Source organism: Solea senegalensis, linkage group LG8, assembly GCF_019176455.1.
Source record: "Solea senegalensis isolate Sse05_10M linkage group LG8, IFAPA_SoseM_1, whole genome shotgun sequence".
Classification (NCBI taxonomy): Eukaryota; Metazoa; Chordata; class Actinopteri; order Pleuronectiformes; family Soleidae; genus Solea; species Solea senegalensis.
The window spans coordinates 830769-852906 of NC_058028.1; the positions used below are offsets into that span (position 1 = coordinate 830769).

At 41.8% G+C, this 22138-nt stretch overlaps 1 protein-coding gene across 5 annotated transcripts in view; it reads right to left on the minus strand.

Annotated features, from left to right (window-relative positions):
• The window catches only part of numbl (NUMB like endocytic adaptor protein), a 36601-nt gene that overhangs the window by 11201 nt on the left and 3262 nt on the right, over positions 1-22138 (minus strand). For 3 of the 5 annotated variants that reach the window (XM_044032256.1, XM_044032257.1, XM_044032255.1), the window contains exon 1: positions 4790-4999. The exons of the other annotated variants lie outside the window; for them this stretch is intronic. In XM_044032256.1, the coding sequence (XP_043888191.1) occupies positions 4790-4830 (41 nt within the window). In that variant the 5' untranslated portion in view covers positions 4831-4999. Of the gene's footprint in view, positions 1-4789; positions 5000-22138 lie in introns of those variants that run through there. 5 annotated transcript variants of the gene reach the window in all.

Below are 22138 nucleotides of genomic sequence, written 5' to 3' on the forward strand. Positions count from 1 at the left end.
CACCTGGTGTCACAGTAAAGCCATATATACAGTATGTATATATACATATGTGTGTGTGTGTGTGTGTGTGTGCGCGACGCTACAGGGAAGAGGAGGGGAAAGCAAGTGTTTAAACTCAAACTTTATATTACAACCACTAACAACTAGGGATGTCCCGATCCGATATTGACATTGGTCCAATATCAGCCAAAAACGCATATCGGCTTATATTGGATTGCCTTTAAAACACAACCATTAGCACTTGGTACTTTCCTCCTGATGAAATTAACCATTAACCAAAAAATCCAATATTCTTATGTTGAAGGTTAAAATGTATGTAAACCATTGGTTAAGTTAGTTAGTTTTTTTTTTTATTAATCCCCTTAGGGAAAGTATTCCTCTGCATTTTGACCCATCCTAGAATTAGGAGCAGTGGGCTGCCACACTGAGTGGCGCCCGGGGAGCATTGGGGGGATGGGTACCTTGCTCAGGGGTACCCCAGCCCTTTTTGGCCAGGTGGGGATTTGAACCGGCGACCTTCTGGTTAATAATAAATGGTCAGTTTGTCTCATACTCTGTTTAAGTAATATCACTTGATCAAGCCTATTCTAACATTCCACACTACAAAATATGTAATTAAAGTATGTATGATTTGTACATATATCGTTGGACAGACCGTGGCCCAGTGGAAAGGGAACTTGGCTTGTAACTGGAGGGTCGCCGGTTCAAGTCTCCACCAGGTCAAAAGGGCTGTGGTACCCTCAGTGTGGCTCCTAATTCTAGGATGGGTCAAATGCAGAGAAATAATTTCCCTAAGGGGATTAATAAAGTATAAGATTTAGATATTGTATCGGGACATCCCTACTAACAACATGGTAGTGTGGTAATTATTTAGTACTCGGGTGAAGGTCTACAGTCTACAGTGTCTAAAAGACAGGAGACGGAGCTGGAGGTGTCTGAGATGAAGATGCTGAAGAGGAGTGACCCGGATCAGAACGGAGCGTATTCCAGGGACAGTAAAGAAAAGCAAGAGAGTCAAGGTTGAGATGGTTTGGTCACATGCAGAGGAGGGAGATGGATTATAGTGGACACATAAAGGATGTTGAAGATGGAGCTGCTGGACAGGAGGAAAAGAGGAAGACCACAGAGAAGGTGCATGGATGTTGTGAAGGAGGACATGAGGACACTTGGCCTAACAGGAGAGAACGTGAGAGACAGGGCAAGATGGAGGCAGATGATCTGCTGTGGTGAGAGGCTGAAAGAATAAGAAGATTTAGGACTATGGTGGTAATATTTATTTTGTTCAGAAAATGAGCCTGAAGCTCAGGGGGGTGGAGCGTCTGTTGTCGCCACTGCACATCAGACTGTTTCTCTGTTTCACAGCGAGGTATTGTTGTGTCTCTACATGATTACTGTACAGCACTGTGTTGTTTCAAATGTGCTCTGTACAGAAATGGGATTGGATCATAGCATATTATTTCTAATGGGGGCGGCAGTTCACTTAACCCCACTGTGGGTGTGAAAGACGACAGAAAATGTGCTGCTGTGTGAGTGAATGGCTGTGAATGACAAGCAGCTTTAAATGGTCGTCAAGACGACAAAATACAGACCATTTACCACAAGGCAAGTGAAACATCATTGAAACAAAACTAAAATGTGTGTGTGGTCTCAGGTGGTCTCAGGTGGTCTCAGGTGGTCTCAGGTGGTGACTCCTCTCTGGGGCCAAAATCAATCGATGACTTACTTAAGTTTAAGTAACACATTTAATCAGAGCAGCAATTCAAACACATAAGCCTGGAAACTGACCCACTTTCACTGACTCTGTCTGTCTTGACAGGTGGTGTGTGTGTGTGTGTGTGTGTGTGTGTGTAAGACAGAGAGATTAAAAAGTAGAGTGTGATGTAGCAGATAAATCAGAATGACCCAGGACAGGATTCAGTTCTCATCTTAACTGTATATATAACTTACTGTGTGCAGACTATTACACACTGGACCTTTAAATAATACCATTACCACCGTATTGAAGAGCAGAATGAAGTGAAACATCTGTGTGTGCAGGAACGTTGATTGTGGTGATGACAGCTAATAAAGTTTATGTCACGTCATCACCTGACCACTTCTCCTCAGAAGAGAGAAGAAGAAGAAGGAAAGAAATGAAGTGAGTCACGTGATGCTGTGTCATTCACAAGGTTAATAAATGTAAACAATGCATGATTCAAGGCCCATATGGTGAGCAGGGCAGCAGGGGGCAGCGTCGAGAAAAGAGACGTGATGATAATAATAATAATAATAATAATACATTTAATTTAAAAGCGCCTTTCAGGTCACTCAAGGACACTTTACAACACGATAAAATTAAAATCACACAATTTCGTAAAAAATTATGATGATGATAACGATGATGATTATAATGATGACGATGATGATAATGATGATGATTATAATGATGATGATTATAATGATGATGATTATAATGATAATGATGATAATAATAATGATGAAGATAATGATGATAATGATGACGATGATGATAATAATAATGATGATGATGATAATAATAATAATGATGACGATGATGATAATGATGACAATGATGATTATAATGATAATAGTGAGAATAATGATAATAATTGTAATGATCATGATGATGAAAATGATAATAATAGAACAACTTGTGTGGTGGCAGGTTTCCAACGGCAACGTAAGCGATCTGAGAGGATGAATTGCCAGTACATAGTACTGAAAATGTACTAAAATAAAATAGACATATACAGCATATACAGTCTTACCTACAGACAATACCTGTTGTGTGACGAGTCAGTGCTGGGATTATCATCATTTAAACTGATCTTTAAAAATGACATAGCTAGGAATATTTTAAATGACATCACATGAGTATTGAGCCTAAACAGTGGATACATGCACTCAAATGTAAAGCAAAGCTGTTCATGCATGGAGATGCATGTGTAGCATGTACAGTAGTCTGTGAATGGTCTTTCAAAAACGTCAAATTGAATTGTTCCCCTTAACCCGTTATTTCCTTCACCTTTTGTTTTTAACAACAACTGGAAAGGAAGTGGAATGAGTCAGAAAAAACAAAAACATTCCTCTGAAGCCGTCACCATTTACTGTTGGTCTGTTGTATTCAAAAATACGAAGTCTTAACTTCTATATGATGTCAGATGTTGAGAAGATGAGCGGAGTTTGAAGCTGAAGTGTTGACTGTTTCACCTCCTGCACTTAAATATTAGGGTCCTCTCCACCCATGCAGGGTGCACACATTCAAACAAAGGGGAATATGCTCATACCTGTGTGTGTGTGTGTGTGTGTGTGTGTGTGTGTGCGTGTGTGAGAAAGGCACAAAGCGAGGCAGATTAACGTAACAATATCCAAATCCCCTTCTGTCGGTTGAACAGCAGGCAGAGAGGATATAGACCACACTACAGCACCATGTGTTTGCCTCTGTGCATTCATCAGAGTGCATGGCCTGCATCTGTGTACAAGCATGTCCACGCCTGCATGCCAGTGTGTGTGTGTGTGTGTGTGTGTGTGTGTGTGTGTGTGTGTGTGTCTAAACCAGGCATGAAGTGGAGCAGTCTCATCGATATGCTCCCGTATCATATTGTCATTCTGTCTTCCCTCCTCTGAATCCAGAGCAGTGCCACAGGCCAGATTATCATCTGTACTACATTACTACAGAGTTCCACTTCCATCAGTTTCCCATCAGCAGCGTAATCTTTAATTTTAAGAGCATTATTTGATCAGATTTTGTATTTCTCTCTCGACTGTAACGACTCTCTCTCTATATAATAATGCAGATCCCGTCCTGCAGCCAGGACATGCCTCAGTTCAGTCATTCTCCTCATGATCAAAACATCTGGGATCTGATCTGAAAACATTTCAAACATTTCAAAGCTAAAAAAAGAAAAAACAATCACTGGTTCAACTGGATAATAAGATGAACGAATGAACGGTCCCAAAGGTTCCGATTGAAATGGTTTCTGTGGTTCTTTTGTGTTCACTTGTTCCTAAAGTTTCTCTGGTGGATCTTACTTCCCTGATGTAAATGTACAGTAAGTACAACTGGTAACAATCTGTTTCTCCATCTCTTCTGTCTACTTCCAACACATGTTGCTTCCTTTGCTGAAAATAAGGGGAAATATTTTACTTAGAATTGACTAAAATACATCTTTAAATGAACTTTCAGTGTCACTCCCCTCCTCTCATCCTCTCCCTCCTCACCGTCACTCCCAGGATTCTCATTACTCGCCTTGTTCTTTGTCTATTTTTAAAGAACACTAGAGAGCGATCCTTCTTAAAGATTTACTCATGAGGGCAGAGAGAAAGTCAGAAGAAGACAAGAGATGACTCACGCTGACAGACGTTCATATCTTTGCATACTACAGATACTAACACTATGCAGTAATCAATGGGCTAATGCTATAGCTGCTATGAGCCCTGTGGACACAGACAAGAGCAGACGTCTCATCACTATCAACGATGACAGAAAAAAGCACTGTAGCCAAAAACCCAACAAACGACAGTCGTCACGATCATGAAAACTACCGATCTCTGTCAGTCTCTATGGTGCTCACACACTCTCAAACAAGATCAAGAGAAAATGAGGTGAGGCTGAGAACAGCGGCCCGAGAAGCTGATCGCTACGGTAACAGTTGACCCGCTTTGTAAGTTAAACACATCCAGGTGCTCAGTCACGCACAAGACAACAGAAGACACTGACGAGTCTCGGCATGAATAAATAAACACAACAAACAAACCCCCGCACACAGAGACACACACTTGGACTCACCTAAGCTCGATGGCCTTGTCCATCTCGCCGCAAGAACTCATATCACACAGGAAATGACAGCAGATGCAGAGATGACAACGAGCTGAGACTATGGTGTGTCCCTGAGACACAGCTATCACAACAGAGAAGAGAAGAAGATGAGAGGAGCCACAGACCGTGTGATGATGTTACGATTGTGAGAGAGGGAGAGAGAGAGGGAGGGAGAGAGACAGAGAGAGAGACAGAGAGAGAGAGTGTGAGAGAGAGAGAGTGTGTGAGAGAGAGACAGAGAGAGTGTGAGAGAGAGACAGAGAGAGAGAGAGAGAGAGAGAGAGAGAGAGAGAGAGAGAGCAGGAGTGAGAGAGACAGAGAGAGAGAGAGAGACAGGAGAGAGAGAGGAGAGAGAGAGAGAGAGAGAGAGAGAGAGAGAGAGAGAGAGAGAGAGTGTGGGGAGAGAGAGAGGGTGTGTGTGAGAGAGAGAGAGAGAGAGAGAGAGAGAGAGAGAACCACACCTCTTCTTAAGGGATTAACTTGGAAAAAGAAGTCCTGATACACTTGCAAATACACACACACACACACAGAGTGGTGCATCCAAATGCAATCAAGCTGCCTACGACACAGCCTGGATGAGCATTTAATAAACAGACGCGCACACGCACGCGCACGCGCACACACACGCACACACACACGCACACGCACACACACGCACACACACGCTCACAGCTGTGCTAAAAATAAAGGCAAATCAATGCTTGATGCTCCAAATCCTGGGAGTGAGGGAAGAAGAGAGTGGGAGGATATAAAGTGTGAGAGTAACAGGACTAAAGACAGGTCTGTATCTGAGAACCACAGACAGGTCTGTATCTGAGAACCACAGACAGGTCTGTATCTGAGAACCACAGACAGGTCTGTAACTGAGAACCACAGACAGGTCTGTATCTGAGAACCACAGACAGGTCTGTAACTGAGGACCACAGACAGGTCTGTAACTGAGGAACTGACTACAGACAGGGTCTGTAACTGAGGACCACAGACAGGTCTGTAACTACAGACAGGGTAACTGAGGACCACAGACAGGTCTGTAACTGAGACCACAGACAGGTGGACCACAGACAGGTCTGTATCTGAGGACCACAGACAGGTCTGTACTGAGACCACAGGTCTGTAACTGAGGACCACAGACAGGTCACTGAGGACCACAGACAGGTCTGTAACTGAGGACCACAGACAGGTCCACAGACAGGTCTGTAACTGAGGGACCACAGGACAGTAACAGGTCTCTGTAACTGAGGACCACAGACAGGTCTGTACCACAGGGTCTGTAACTGAGGACCACAGACAGGTCTGTAACTGAGGACCACAGACAGGTGAGGACCACAGACAGGTCTGTATCTGAGAACCACAGACAGGTCTGTAACTGAGGACCACAGACAGGTCTGTAACTGGACCACAGACAGGTCTGTAACTGAGGACCACAGACAGGTCTGTAACTGAGGACCACAGACAGGTCTGTAAGGACCACAGACAGGTCTGTAACTGAGGACCACAGACAGGTCTGTAACTGAGGACCACAGACAGGTCTGTAACTGAGGACCACAGACAGGTCTGTAACTGAGGACCACAGACAGGTCTGTAACTGAGGACCACAGACAGGTCTGTAACTGAGGACTACAGACAGTCAGGGGAGGTGTCAGACAGATGAGTGATGAAACTCAGAGACCGCGCCCAAACCTGATGGAATGAGTGTGTCATGTTCCAGATTTTAGAGCTGCAACAACACTGATTTTCAAAGCTGAACAAACTTAAAGGTTTTATTTTTGTAACAACCCCACCCCATCACAATGACACAACACATAACTAAAGGGACATAAGTGGAAAGTCATTCATTCATTCATTACTTCATGCATTTTGCACTGATTTATCCTCCACACGAGGGTTGGATCTGGAGCCAATCACAGCTGACGTGGGACCAAATGCAGGGTCACACCCTGAACACCACAACCAGTCCATCACAGCGCCAACACACCCTTCATTCCCACATTCACACCTACGGTCACTTCAGAGTCACGTCCAGTTTAACCTCTGCCACCTCTGCCACCTTCAAACATCTATATCTAATCATCTGCTGAGAAGCCTGGCACTCTGATGAGCTGAACCCGTCTGCCAAAGACTTCCTGTCACACTCTAAAACTGCACCTTGACGGTCTCACGGTCCACCAGAAGGTCAGGACATCAACTTCACTACCTGACAGGCTGCTCATCGATTTGTGCCACCAGTCAATATCACTGTCTCTCTTCCTCTCTCTCCCTCCTGTCCCTCTTCATCATTATATCCCTCCTTTATCCTCCTTTATCCACCACTTATCGTTCTCTTCATACACAACACAAAGTCTGATGTTAGACAAAGCATCAGAGTGACACACACACACACACACATTGATTCTGGATCAAGTTTTGTTTCTGTGTGTCTGTGTGTACAGTAATGTACACGTTACTGTGTGTGTTTACATTACTGTGTGTTTACATTACTGTGTGTGTTTACATTACATTACTGTGTGTGTTTATGTTACGTTACTGTGTGTGTTTACATTACTGTGTGTGTTTACATTACTGTGTGTGTACTGTGTGTGTTTATGTGTGTGTGTGTACATTACTGTGTGTGTGTGTGTGTTTACATTACTGTGTGTGTTACGTTACTGTGTGTTTACATTACTGTGTGTGTTTACATTACTGTGTGTTACATTACTGTGTGTGTTTACGTTACTGTGTGTGTTTACATTACTGTGTGTTACATTACTGTGTGTTACTGTGTGTGTTATTACTGTGTGTGTTTACGTTACTGTGTGTGTACTGTGTGTGTTTACATTACTGTGTGTGTTTATTATTACGTTACTGTATGTGTTTACATTACTGTGTGTGCTTACATTACTGTGTGTGTTTACGTTACTGTGTGCTTACTGTGTGTGTTTATGTGTACATTACTGTGTGTGTTTATGTTACATTACTGTGTGTGTTTACATTACTGTGTGTGTTTACATTACTGTGTGTGTTTACATTACTGTGTGTGTGTTTACGTTACTGTGTGTGTTGACGTGTGTGTTACTGTGTGTGTTTTACACTGTCTGTGTTTACATTACTGTGTGTGTTTACATTACTGTGTGTTTACATTACATTACTGTGTGTGTTTTTACGTTACTGTGTGTGTTTTACATTACGTTACTGTATGTGTTTACGTTACTGTGTGTGTTGACATTACTGTGTGTGTTTACATTACTGTGTGTGTTTACATTACTGTCTGTGTTTACGTTACTGTATGTGTTTACATTACTGTATGTGTTTACATTACTGTCTGTGTTTACATTACTGTAAATGCATGGAGCTAACTGTGGCAATAGCTAGCTTGTATATCCTCCTCCTCTCCCTCTTGTGCCCACTTCGTCACACTACAGTAGATGTGCATACATGCAAGGACAGCCTCGCTGCTGCATAGCAACGGGTCCCATAGCAACCAATGGTATGGGGACATTTTTTGTGGGCCAGGAGAGGGAGACGGGGGGGGAGACAGCAACTCTGAGAAAAGAACAAAAATAAATACAAATGAAGGAGCAGAAGAGAAGCATGAACACACACACACACACAACCATGTTTCAGATGGAGAGAGACTGACAGGAGACCTGCTCCCACCACAAGGTTCTCCTCTCAAACAAGAAAAGAAAGAAAAGAAACACGGACAGAGAAAAGAGATGGAAAAGAAAAATCCTTCCTGGTGAGGTTTTAGATTTAATGCAAATATTTTATGCATCAGCTGACAGGTATGGTAGGTATTTACTAGCATAACTACATACATACATATATATATATATATATATATATATATATATATATATATACATATAGTATATACAGTATATATGTACTGTATATATACACACACTATATATAACTATATATATATAGATATAACATATAAAAACATAACTATATATATATATATATATATATACATATATACACACATAACATATATATATATATATATATATATATATATATATATACAGCATATATACACACACTTCTCTAAACAGTTACATTGTGCACTCTCTGTGTTCCTGTGTTGCTCCTAACTTTCATATGTTCTCTAATCAGAGGAGAGACTGATCCTTGTTGCTTGTGTAACAGTGCCCCTACTGGATGTAGAGAGTATAACACACTGGTAGTTGCCTGAGCTCATGCTGTGTTTGAATGTGTGGCATTATCCAGGTCACTTTCTGTGACCGCTGACCTCTTGTCAGATCTGACTTCCTGTAATAAAAGCATAAAGACACCGACACTCAAGCACCTGAGGTTACATTTGTTTCATATTTCAAGTGTTTACTGTCAACACAGCACGTTTTCATGCATGTGCAGGTTTGTGTCTGCAACACAACGAAAACAAGGCCTGAAATCAACGAGGGATTTTATCATCTGCTCCATCACTGACTGTCTGTCTGACTGAAAGTCTGTCTGTCTGACCTACTGACATTAAAACGGGAGTTGAAATAAAATGTGCACATATGTCTGCTATTATTTTAAAGCTGATATGAAATCATGAGGATTGTGCTGTTTGTTTTGTTAAACATAAGCAAAAGCTGCCTCTTTATGCATCCGTCAGTGTCTTTGTCCATCTGTATGTCCATATCTATTTCTTTGCTTGTGTGACACCAACCATTTGTGTCCCTGCCCTAAAGTCTGTCCTCAGTGAGGGAATGTCGCAGCGTTTTCTGGCTACGAGGAAGCAGCTCTGTTCGTTTTTTATGCGCCTGCATCACAACAGTCCTCCATCAGCAACATCTGGTGACACAGAAATATACAAGCGGCAAAAAACAACAACTGAAATACCTGTGAGGCAACGACACAGACACAGGAGAGACAAATAAAATGCAGTCCCTGCAACTTTGTGGTTTGTGAGTTTGTGCTGCAGAGAGGAGAGTGAATGACCTTCATGTCGTCTTATCGACCGACACTAAGAGCTCAGGCTGAAACACAGACAGAGACAACACAGCATTCATGTGCAGAAGCTGACATTTAGGAGAAGTAGAAATTGAATGGAGATTAATGACTTACAGAGAAAATATTCTTTAGGTTCCAGTTGCAGTTTAAATCAAGGACATGCAAATGACGGCTGAGGGATGTGTCTATTTCTACATCTCTTTTACTGATTTGAAAAAGAACGGCAGGAGAAGAGAGAAAAACAGAGAAGAAAAGAAGTTTGGCTGAAGATTAAGTGGAAAAGAAAGGAGGGCAGTAATGAATATTAATAGGGAGCAGAAGGAAAAACAGACTACAAGCATGGAAGAAACTAAAGGAGAGCGTAGTGGCAAAGTACAAGATGTGAAACGTGACTAGAAGAAGACGTAAAGTAACACAGATCACTGTTCTACAGGAGTCAGTGATATCAAACGTCCTTTATGAACATCCAGGAACCACAGATGTGGGTCATCCAGGGCCATAGACAGGAACGTGGACTGACGTTCAGGTCTGTGAGTGGCACACTCTGGACTCTTGTCACTCTGACACGAGCAGACGACATGAAACATTCATGTCGTCACTTTCTTTTTAAAGATACGAGGTTCAAGTCAACTCGATATTCCACTCCACACTTCAGAACAAAACAAACAAGCATCAGAAGCAACGGGAAGACGACTCAATGGGCGTGCTGTGACAAAAGAGAGGGGTCCTTTTAGAAGCGTCCCTACATGTGTGTGTGTGTGTTCGCTCTACAGATTACAGACACACACACCACAGATGGCCAACGCGTCTTTTCACTGCCACCACCGCAGAGAATAATGGCCAGTGGTGCCCCAAACCCTTCCGCCCGCCCCCCCCGGGGTCCCTTTGGCTTTTGTCAACACGTGTGTCCATCAAATGGAAGTGTGTGTGTGGGACAATGGCAGCGAGACAAAGAGGCCGCCTCCCCCCACCAGGATGCTGAATAGCAGGGCACGTGGGCCTTATCATCCAGAGAACAATATCTCTGAGGAGGGGAGGAGAGCGGAGAGAGAGAGAGGGTGTGGCAGCACCACTGCACCCTCTGCAGCGAGGGGCATCTTGGGTGGCCCTGAGGGCAGTTTTGAACTTGGAAAGGTTTTTTGTTTTTTTTTACCTCTACAAAAACAGTTTATTTACATGTTTACAGGAAACATTGTGCTAAAGTGCTCAGAAAGTAAAGTTTTTCTTTAAATACTTTGAAGTGCACAGGATGTTTCGTTGCACCATCTACAGCTATTTTATAAAAAACTAAATTTCATGCGGCTGAGGCGGCTTCTTCACCTGCACTTTTGATTTCTCCTGGTTACATAAATTGCCAGCTTGGCTTTGCCACGTTTTGATTACCTTTTGTGCCCTGCAGTAACTCCAAATCTTGTCTTGAATATCTTCTTGAAAACATCTTGTTTTGAGTCACATCTCAGCCGAAACAAGCTTTTTTGACATGTCATAAGGTTTTTAAGCTGCTGTGTTATTTGTGAAGGATCAATCGTCTTGTTTCAAGAAATAGACTTGTGACAACATATATATATATATATATATATACACATATATATACACATATACACACCCCTTGTTAATGCTTAATGCTTGATATTTATAAAGCACTTTTCTGGTCTTGATGAACACTCAAAGCTTCTTTACACTAGTTTTGCCATTCACCCATTCACCCATTCACTCACCCATTCACATACACCACAGCCAGGACCAATGTAGGGTTAAGTGTCCTGCACAAGGACACGTCAGCATGTAGATTAGCAGAGTCTTGAATCAAACCCACAACCTTTTATTTGGAAGACGACTCACTCTACCACTGAAGCACTGTTGCGCCATTGTGCGTCTTTTGTTTAGCGTCTTTGAGTCCATCAGCCGGAAATGACACAGAGCTGGCCAGATGTTTGCAGACAGAGTTCCTAACTTTCTCTCAGCTAATTCATTCATTCATTTCCAAATAGTTGTTTGGTTTATAGTTTGGGACAGAAAATCTGCTTGAAGTGACGTATCCATCAGAATGAAGTGTTGTTGCCGTGAAGCAGTGCAGTCCTGGACCAATCCTGGATCTGACACTCTGAATACAAGCTTTCCTCTGAGGTTATTCCATCCATGTGTCTATATATAATTACTATATAAGCTGGAGTTTATTTTACTTTCTTTTCTGCTCTTCTTAACTTCTTAAATCATTATGTACTCTTTTTAACGATTTATTATGGATTGTGTGTATTGTCATGCGTGAGAGGTGCATTATAAATAAAACTGCAGTGCCCAGGAATCAGAGTGAGCAGGCAGCACAGAATAAAGAGGAGAAGCTCAGGGCTTCAAGTCTCAGAGTGAGAGCTGAGCAGATCATTGTCGACTATTTTGATGATATTTCTGTCATTGTCATTAAAACAAGTTCAGCTTCTTAAATGTCACAAAATGACAAAAACAAGACACATGAGAACATATGTACAAACAAACAGGTACTATCACTGATGGAAATGTAAAATAACCGCGCCGAGGCGAGTCGAGCTGGGACCACGTAGTGGAAAAGTGTAAAAAATTATTGGATAACTTCCTGAACAGTAGCAAGTTTGAGTGTGTGTGTGTGTGTGTGTGTGTAAATGCAGGACGCTTGTGGAGGTCAGGACACACAGTGGTAGAAGAAAACGTGGACCAGCTGTGCTGCAGCTGCAGGGGGACAGTGATGAGGGAGGAGCAGGGACATGCAGGCAGGCTGCTGACAGCCTCTTTTGAGGCAGCAGCTGGTCAGAGAGGGGTCTCACCAGCTGTGCCTCTGCTGACCTCTCCGCACACTTCTCCACCTCCTCTTCCTCTAGGACCCTCCCTTCCCCTCCCCCACACTAAACCAAAGAAACCTCACCCAAATGTCAGCAGAGACTCGCAGACACACCACACACACGACCATCTGTCAGTAGGAGGAGATCGTCTCCGCGATCGCTCCATGACACAGTGATGGATTCAGTCATGGTGAAACACAGCACACCACACCCGACACAAAAGCCCTGCAGATATGGAACTGCTCTTACTCTTAAGCAGACGCCTCCCAGCAAGCCTCCTCTGACATCTCAAACCCAGTGACTCATACAGGACGGTGAAGCAAGGCTGGGACATGGAAAGAGTTTATTTTAAAGTGTGTGGTCGTTTTTAAGTGACCAACACATTTGAATTATAATGATTAATAATGATTAGCACTAATTGCACTGCATAAGGTGTGTTTTCACTGATAACAAGGCTGTCAGTGAGGACACAAGGACAAGCTGACCAAAAGGTTCAGCTACTAAAATCATTACTACAGTTACTACTGCTACAGTCGCACAAGTAAACACACCCTAACCTATAACACACTTACTCTGTCTCAATGCACCCATGACTATGAGCAGCACGGTGCAGACACACAACCATCACTCATCTGTTTACCATGTGATTTTAAAGTGCGAGTACTTCCAGTAAGACGAGGTTGATTGGCAATGTTCTCGTCTCCTTTCTTTTCATTTCATTTCCTCTCCTCTGTCTCGTTCCCCTCAAGGATGAGCAGTTTGAATATTAGATAGGAACAGATTGTGTGAGATAACACAGACCTACAGGGCCTCACACATGGAGCTTTGTGACATAAAAACACACTCGTCTATGTCACAGCCTCCATCCTCCTGCACTGTAAATACACACATGAGAACAAAACAGTACTTTTAACCACTCTGACTGTGCAGATGTGTCAGGATCTGTGTGTGTGTGTGGGGCAAGAAGTTAACCAAAGCTCTGCTCACACTGCTGTAACATGAAATAAGACTTGAACCATTAAAAAAGCTTGGTCACCTATAGAACCTTCTGCCATCACTGCCATATTTGGAATATCTCCACAAGATGCTCACGTTAACCACCGGGCAAAGATTATGATAACATCTCTCATAGCATAAGTGGAAGGAGAACTCTATCTATCTTTCATACTGTTTTGTCTTAATTGTGTGTATATACATATACATACATATATATATATGTATATATATGCATGTATGCAACAGCGGGGGGCTAGCACCAGACACATCGCTGGGCCTGGGGCGTTCTGTCACTATGATATCACATTTTAAATGGCTGACGACACACGTCAGTCAAAGTTAGAACCAAATAGGAAATGGCAGCTTTAACGAAAGGCCAGCAATACTACTAGAGCAGGTCCACGGAGCTATGATGCGTTAAATGACAGCCAGGAAAATCCAGCGCAGCTTCACAAAAAATAACCATATTCTTTCTGGAAATATAATCATAACATACTGAAAAAGTCATTGAATTCAGACACGTTCAGACACACATTCATTTGATTATTAAAAATAATAATAATAATTTAAGAAAATACTTTTTTGATATTGTCAGGGCCAGCAGAGAAGGCCCTGCTGGCCCTGACAGACCACCACTGTATATACATATATGTATATATATATATATATATATACACATATATATATACACACATATATATATATACATATATGTATATATACATACATATATACATATATATGTATATGTATATATGTATGTATATATATATACATATATACACACACAAGGACATTTTCACCTGTCCTCACAACTTGAATGTGCTTTCTGAGGCCTAAGACTTGGTTTTAGTGTTAGGTAACAGTTGGGTTTAAGTCAGGGTTAGGGGTTAGGTTAAGGGTCAATGTAAGGCATTTAGCTGTGAAGGTTGAGTTTAGGGTTAGGCATTACCTGGTTACTGTTAAGTTTTAGGATAATGATTCGTTTGGACTGTCCAAACAAATCAAAGTCACTGCAGTGTCCTACGAAGAACAGCTGTGCAAACCTCTGTGTGTGTGTGTGTGTGTGTGTGTGTGTGTGTGTGTGTGTGTGTGTGTGTGTGAAGTGAAAGGAAGCTTCAAAGCTGGTCAACAGCTGAGAGTAGGGGGTTAGAAAGGGTTGAGATTTTCCTCTGTCTCTCAAGAATGCAGAGCAAGAGCAATAACACATTCTCTGTGTGGAGCACAGACAGCATATAAACACACAAACACACAATCAGAGAGTCTAGCAGCCATCTGGTGAACTGAACATGCAAGGATGTGACCGAGTGTAGGCTCTATATCACCACATGAGACAAGACCTGGTCTTAGAGTACTGTGATAAAGCATCTGTGCATAGATCATCATCATATGTATTACATTGAATACATTTGTACATTAAATATTAGAATATTATACATGTGTAGTATAAGATCATGTGATACAGATGATATTTGATTCACAAACAAAAGCTATATAGCCATATCAAGTGACACTGATGTCCAGCCCTTCAGCTATTTATCTTCACTCTCTCTAAAAATCACAACCACTTATCCATCACTCTATGTTTTTCTCCTCTGCTTTTGCCATCACAAATATTCTTGAAAAACAGGGAGTTGAGGATTGAGGAGGATTAAAGAGACAGACAGAGAGAAGGGTGGTAGTCCAGGGGTTCAGAAATGAACAGCTGCTCCTAAACACACCATAGTTTTCCCATCACATCAAATCATCTCCTCATCGGTCGCATGTCGCCAAAGCATCTCCAAAATAAAATGTGTGATAAGGCTTCAGCTGATCCACTGATGGCCTCACTAAGTCTTCTTAGAGGACCTGAGGTCTGGAGCCAGGACAAACTGGAAAAATGACCTTGGCTTTATTTCAGAAAGCAGCGAAAAACTGTGGAAATGACATGTGAAGGATCGTCTTATACGCAATAATGTCCACCGTTTTATCTATGAGATATGATAGGAAAATCAATGTTAGGGTCTTGAGTTCCCGTCCCAAAAGGACATGGATGTGGTATGAAGTTCAATTCCAGTGCAGACAGAGGAAGTGGAGAGAATCTTCACATCACCGTTTACTGACACCTTACTGTTAAATGACACAATGCAGGGTTCAGAGGTCACAGTATGGTTTACAGCTGTGGGCGGATCCTGAGAGCAAATCCTAATGTGTTACTTTAAAAAGTTCATCAACAACAATATATGGTGATTAGTGATGTCAAACAATTTAAATATTTAGTCATGATTAATCGCATTAATGTCATAGTTAACTTGTAATTAATGGCACATTTGTATCTATTCTAAATGTCCCTTGATTTTTATATATGTATATATATATACATATATACCTATATATGTATGTATACATATATATGTAAATATATATATATATCATTTTATAAATTTGATGTATTTTTTAATCAATATAATTTATAACTTTATAACTGTATTTCAACAATACAATTTCAACTTCTTCCCAGAAAGTCATCAGCGTCTAACATAATACTTACAGACCAGGAAGGCTCTACCTTGATTTAAAGGCGTTCTGGGTGGCTAGTTTGTGAAAGACAAATCTGAATACTGGGCCTGTGGGGTTTACTGGGCAGGCAAACTACTCGTCTTCCAGTTCAGGCAGACAAAGGCCAGTTTGTTCCTCTGGAAGCCAGCGGGCAGAGACTGCCACGTCCCCTGACCAAGAGGGGCAGACAATCAGGGAAGGGAGAAAGCGAGACAGATTTTGAGAGGACTGGGAGAATACTACAGATACAAGGGGAAGAGGAGGTTTTCAGGAAGCAGGGGTTGAGAGGACATGAGAAAAATACAGAAAGGATTATAAGAGGAGAAAATGGCCACAGGTCACCGCCTTTTCAAAATTCATGTTCCCTATAAGCTGCCACAACAGGAACAATCCACTCTAAATTAGCCGATACGATAGTCAGTATCAGTCCAGTATGATTGTATCATTTATATCACATGCTTCACTATGCACAGACTGTAAATTATGTCTTTCAAATCGCTTGAAATGGTTTAAAAGGTCTAAAATGACTGTATCGGACTGGTATCGGTATCAGTGATGATGGTATCAGTGGTATCAGTATCAGTGGTAATGGTATCAGTGGTAATGGTATCAGTGATGATGGTATCAGTGGTAATGGTATCAGTGGTAATGGTATCAGTGATGATGGTATCGTGATGATGGTATCAGTAATGGTATCAGTGGTAATGGTATCGTGGTAATGGTATCAGTGATGATGGTAGTGGTAATGGTATCAGTGGTAATGGTATCAGTGGTATCGGTATCAGTGATGATGGTATCAGTGGTAATGGTATCAGTGGTAATGGTATCAGTGATCATGGTAATGGTATCAGTGGTGATGGTATCAGTGATGATGGTATCAGTGGTGATGGTATCAGTGGTGTCGGTATCAGTGATGATGGTATCAGTGCTAGATAGATACATACTCGTATTTGAAGCCAATGAGCACTTTTTCCCAAAATATGTTGTGGGATGTACAGCAATGGGAGAGACATAAAAGTAGGAAATTATGGAGGTAATATGTAAGCATGTAATACCAGTTATGACAAATTTGGTCACTTACTTGAAGTAAGTAACTGTGAATATACAAATGAATAGTAATACAAACAGAATCACAGTATGGACCAACAGGATAAGGACTGTAATGTCAAAAGTCAAGTGAATGAACAGTGGAATGTAGGTCAACAGTAGTTAGTAGAGAGAGGAGTTCTTGTAGAAGTGGATGTGCACAGGAAGGAAGGGCCTCCTGTGGAGGTCGCTTCCTGGTTTTCAATAAGCCAGACTGACTATTTCCGGTAAGGTGTCAGCCAACGACGCAGAGGTGAGCTCCAGTCAGTGTCTGCACAAGTTAACAAGAGTGTTTAGTGACAAACTGACCGACAGTGATGCAGCAGTGCTCCACTACTGTCCTCTCATGACGCTTCAATGTGGGCGTATACCCAAAAACAGGTCGAGGTGATTCCAGTTTTTTACCCTATCAGCGTTTTGTCTTGCTAAAATGTGTTTCTTGTCTCTTTTCATGTCTTGTTTTGAATTTTCTTCATTTCTAATTTTTACACATGAATTAACATTCAAGATGAGAAGTGAGTTTTGTTTCCCTGCCATTGTTTGTGAAAGGTTACGTTTTCCTGTCAGGAAGTCTGACGACCTCTCACCTCTAACAGTTTCAACTCAAACAAATGAGATGTAAAGTATAGTATAGATAGTGACAGTGATAGAACTGTGTCTGTATCTGACATGCAGATTATTTCATTATTACAGTGACGACCCGTCTCTTCCTAATTTGCACCTCTGTGTTTTATGTTCTGTGGTTTCTTCTAAAACATAACAAGGACTCTTGGTTCATCTGTGTGTTGTATTTAATAGTGACTTTAAGTCATGTGATAGCATGTTTATCAAAGGTGGCACATTCTAGAATGGTCCTGCTGTTGATGTTTTAGCTTCATTTAAATCTCATCAAACATGTTTGGACAACACTACAGAGTTTTTCATTCTTACATTTGATATATTCATCTTTCCTGCATGTGTTATCAGAACAACTATGACTTGATTCCTATTTTGTTTCTCTGTTCTCTATGAGCCAACAGCTGGGCCACATCTGTGGTACACAGAAAGACAGAATGTAAACACAGGAGAGAAGAAGTCAAGTGCAACAGTGCAGAGTGGTATGTAAAGAAACTGAGTGATGAAAGGTGAGGTACAATGGAAGAGAGGATGACACAGGCGGAGCTGAAAAGAACAAACAAAAACAAAGGTTGTGACACCTGCAGTTCAAAAGGTAGAGTGAAGACGACAAGAGAGAAGACTGAAGACAACACTGTGGGAATGAGAGAGAAAGGATGAGGGCGAAAAAAGGACGACTTTAGAGAGATGAAAGGAGGACAGTCATGTGAAGTCAGATGCTCCTGATCGGCTGCATTGCTGCCAGAGCTCCTCGCCATGGCAACCATGAGTCATAGCACCAGGAAACAGAGAGAATGTTTTATAAAGTGGAAGTCTCATTGACCAGCTATACCGGGCCCCCATGGAACATGAACGTATCAGTGGTGATTGTTCAGCTTCCTCTACAATGTGGTCAAAATATGGACGTTTGTTGTATTTACATTTCAACACTAAACGTGCACTAGAGCGCGATTACAACACGTCACTGCTGTTTATCACGGATGAAGGAAAAACACAGAATCACTGCGGTGAGCGACAACGTCACTTCCACAGAAGCTCGGCTTCTCTGGACACTGGGCTTCTACATGATGATTGGAGGAACTGTATGAAAGGTGTTTTAATGACAGTTTGGCAGAAACATGCACGACAGTGGAGCCTTTCCACCACATCCACCAGTGAAATACTGGGTGTTGACAAAAATGATTGACCTATTTCTAATCACACTTGTCAATAAAACAAAAAAAAAGGTTTTGTTTTCAATGTCTGTTGAAAATTGTAGCCTATTAAATGAATATTGTATCATTAAAAATAAACTTAGTCTTTCCTGTGCTTATGTTTATAAATCAACAGCATATGATCCACTATATCTGCAACAAGCAGCTCTTTTATGTTTGATTCATCAGTGCAGCGCTGACACTACTAAGTATGGTGCTTCATTAGGAAGTCATAGCGAGTAACCTGAGTACGAGCATCACCTCCACTGTGTCAGTGACAGATGTGGACACCGTCATCACCTCCATGGTCAGTCCTTCACCCCCGTGAACATGTCGCTCATGTTTCCTGACGTCATCCTAACCATACAACACAGACATGAACTATACAAGTTTACATGTACTGCAGAGTAAACATGAAGACGTGTGTCCCCCACACACACACACACACACACACAGGTATTTCCCTGTGTGTCCTCCATCCTTCAGTCCGTCTCAGTGTCTCTGACCTCCTCAGACTGGCCTGTAGAGTGACGTAACAGACGTCCATCAGATGAAAGCCGCCAACCGTAAAAACTGCTCCGAGTGTCATCCTGCTCCTCGACCCCACGCCCTGACACCCCCCACTCCCAGCTCACTGGCTGCCAACTCTCTCTTTCTCTGGGTCTGGACACTCCTCTCCTGTCACAGTGAATAGGCCCCTCTGTGCTGTGGAATATTTAACATGGCTTCTGTCTACTACTGACACGCACACAGACACACACACACATACACTCAGAAAAGTGTGGCTTTTTCTTTGCCTTCAAAGTAGAAACACGTTGTCAATACGCTCTAAAAAACACAAGATTAGAGAGTTCAGATGACCTTCTAAGCTCATTGTACCATATAGATCACATCACTCGGCGAAGAGACGTGTGCAGCAGGTACAAGGCCATTATGTTGCCCATGTGTGCTATGGAACATAACCCCGATCATGGAACGTCTAAGTGTAATCTGGAACAAACCATGTGGCAAAACAATTGGCAAGCAACTAGTGCTGTCAAACGATTCAAATATTTAATTGCGATTAATCGCATTAATGACATAGTTAACTCACAATTAATGGCACATTTGTATCTATTCTAAATGTCCCCTGATTTCTTTTTGTCCCATTATTTCTTCTCATTTTAATGCTCTTATCAACATAGAAAAGTGGATCTGCTTGCTTTGTGCAGATGTTTTTTTTTATTGAGACAATATCTCTGTCACCTGCATATTTTGACTTATTGCTCTTATTGTGAGTGCTGCACAATAATAAGAGAGGCTGTGTATGGTTTAATGTGTTGTTGCCGTAACGAGCTAATCCGAGCTAAAGGAGCTAGCGGTCTTCAGAGGTCTCCTGACTACGGTTCGGGGGTCTGCCAGCTTGGTTGGTAACACTGCAGACATCATGACTTGGATGAAATGATCCAGGCTGCGTTGGATACGGAACGTTAGCTTATTACTCTCGTTTACCTCGCGATAAAAAAAATGACGGTTTGCGTTAACAACGTGTTTAACCGACAGCACTACAAGCAGCAAATGAAGCTAATGCTAATAAGCGGAAAGTGAGAAAATAAATCACAAAACCAGTGAAAGAGAAAGTGCAACTCTTCCATCTCAATGTGACAGCTATGAGCACGATACTCAATACGAGAATGACCCATTTCAACTTTCCTTGTTATCTGCAGAGAAAAAAGCAACTGAAGCAATGAAATACACTGATAATCACTGACCACACACACACACACACACACACACACACACACACACACACACACACACACACACACACACACACACACACACACACACACACACACACACACACACACACACACACACACACACACACACACACACACACACACACACACACACACACACACAGATTGTTGCCCTCACACAAGTGCCAACCAGACAGGCGTTCAAATCCACATCTACAACCGTTGATTAATCCACAGAAGAATAATTCACAAACAATTAGAGCAACTCAAACACTCAAACGCTCATGCACAGACAAAACAACAGGCGTGTGTCTGTGAACATGCCATTAGTGTGTGCACTAATGGAACTAGTGTAAGTGGGAGAGAGGAGTGGTTGCATTTAACTAGCCAGCAGAAATCAGATAACTCCACTCAGCACATACTGAAGGCACTTAGGCATTAGACACCAAGGATGGAAGGAAGTGTGTGTCTGTGTGTGTGTGTGTGTGTGTGTGTGTGTCCTTTAAGAAATGACAGCTCATGTCTAATTAGGAGAAGAGTTTCTGTCGTAAATCCACTTTTCCATGCAGACTTTCCATCCCGGCCCATCTTTGCCACTTCTACATAATCACTTGCTCTTTCTTTCTGTCCTCCTGCAGCCTCTCTCTCCCTATCTTGTCTTTCTGTCTCCTCTTCTGAATGTAGATCGTAACGTCTTTCCTTCACTCATCTGCATCCTCGCTCTCTTCAGATATATCACTCTGTGGTTCATTTGAGGGGTTCGGTAGCTTTGACTGTGTGAGTGAATGATTGTTCGTCTCTACACTTTGGCTCTGTGATGACATTGCGCTCTATCCTGGAGCACCAGCAAAAGGATAGAGTGGTAGACGAGATGAATGAATGAATGGTTTTTTCCTTTTTAAAAAAATTCACTGAGTGACTGAAGGTTTGAGTCTGGAAACAACTGGATGCAATCTGACAAACATTCAACTCTGGAGTCTACCAGCTAAAGACAGCATAAGGTTAGCATTAGCAACATGCAGGGTAATGTAAATAACTGCTGTGTTAACGACTAGCTCCTGGTAAATCTAGTCTGAGTCCATGATTTACCACGAGCTAACCATGCAATCCAGGAAAATGCTCTTCCAACTGTTTTGGCACAACATCTATCCACGATCTTCACTTTTCTGATGAAAACAGTTGTCGAAGAGACGAGTTGTCTGACATCTTGTTACCTTGGCTGTCGGCGCTCTTTAAACAAGATATCAGAAAACATATATTACCTATGTTAATATTAGGGTTGCAACTATTAATCGATTACTAAATTAATCACCAACTACTTTGATAATCAAATCTATTCATTTGATTGTTTGTTTGTTTTTTTAAATAATTAAAACAAGTTTTTTTTTTTGATTC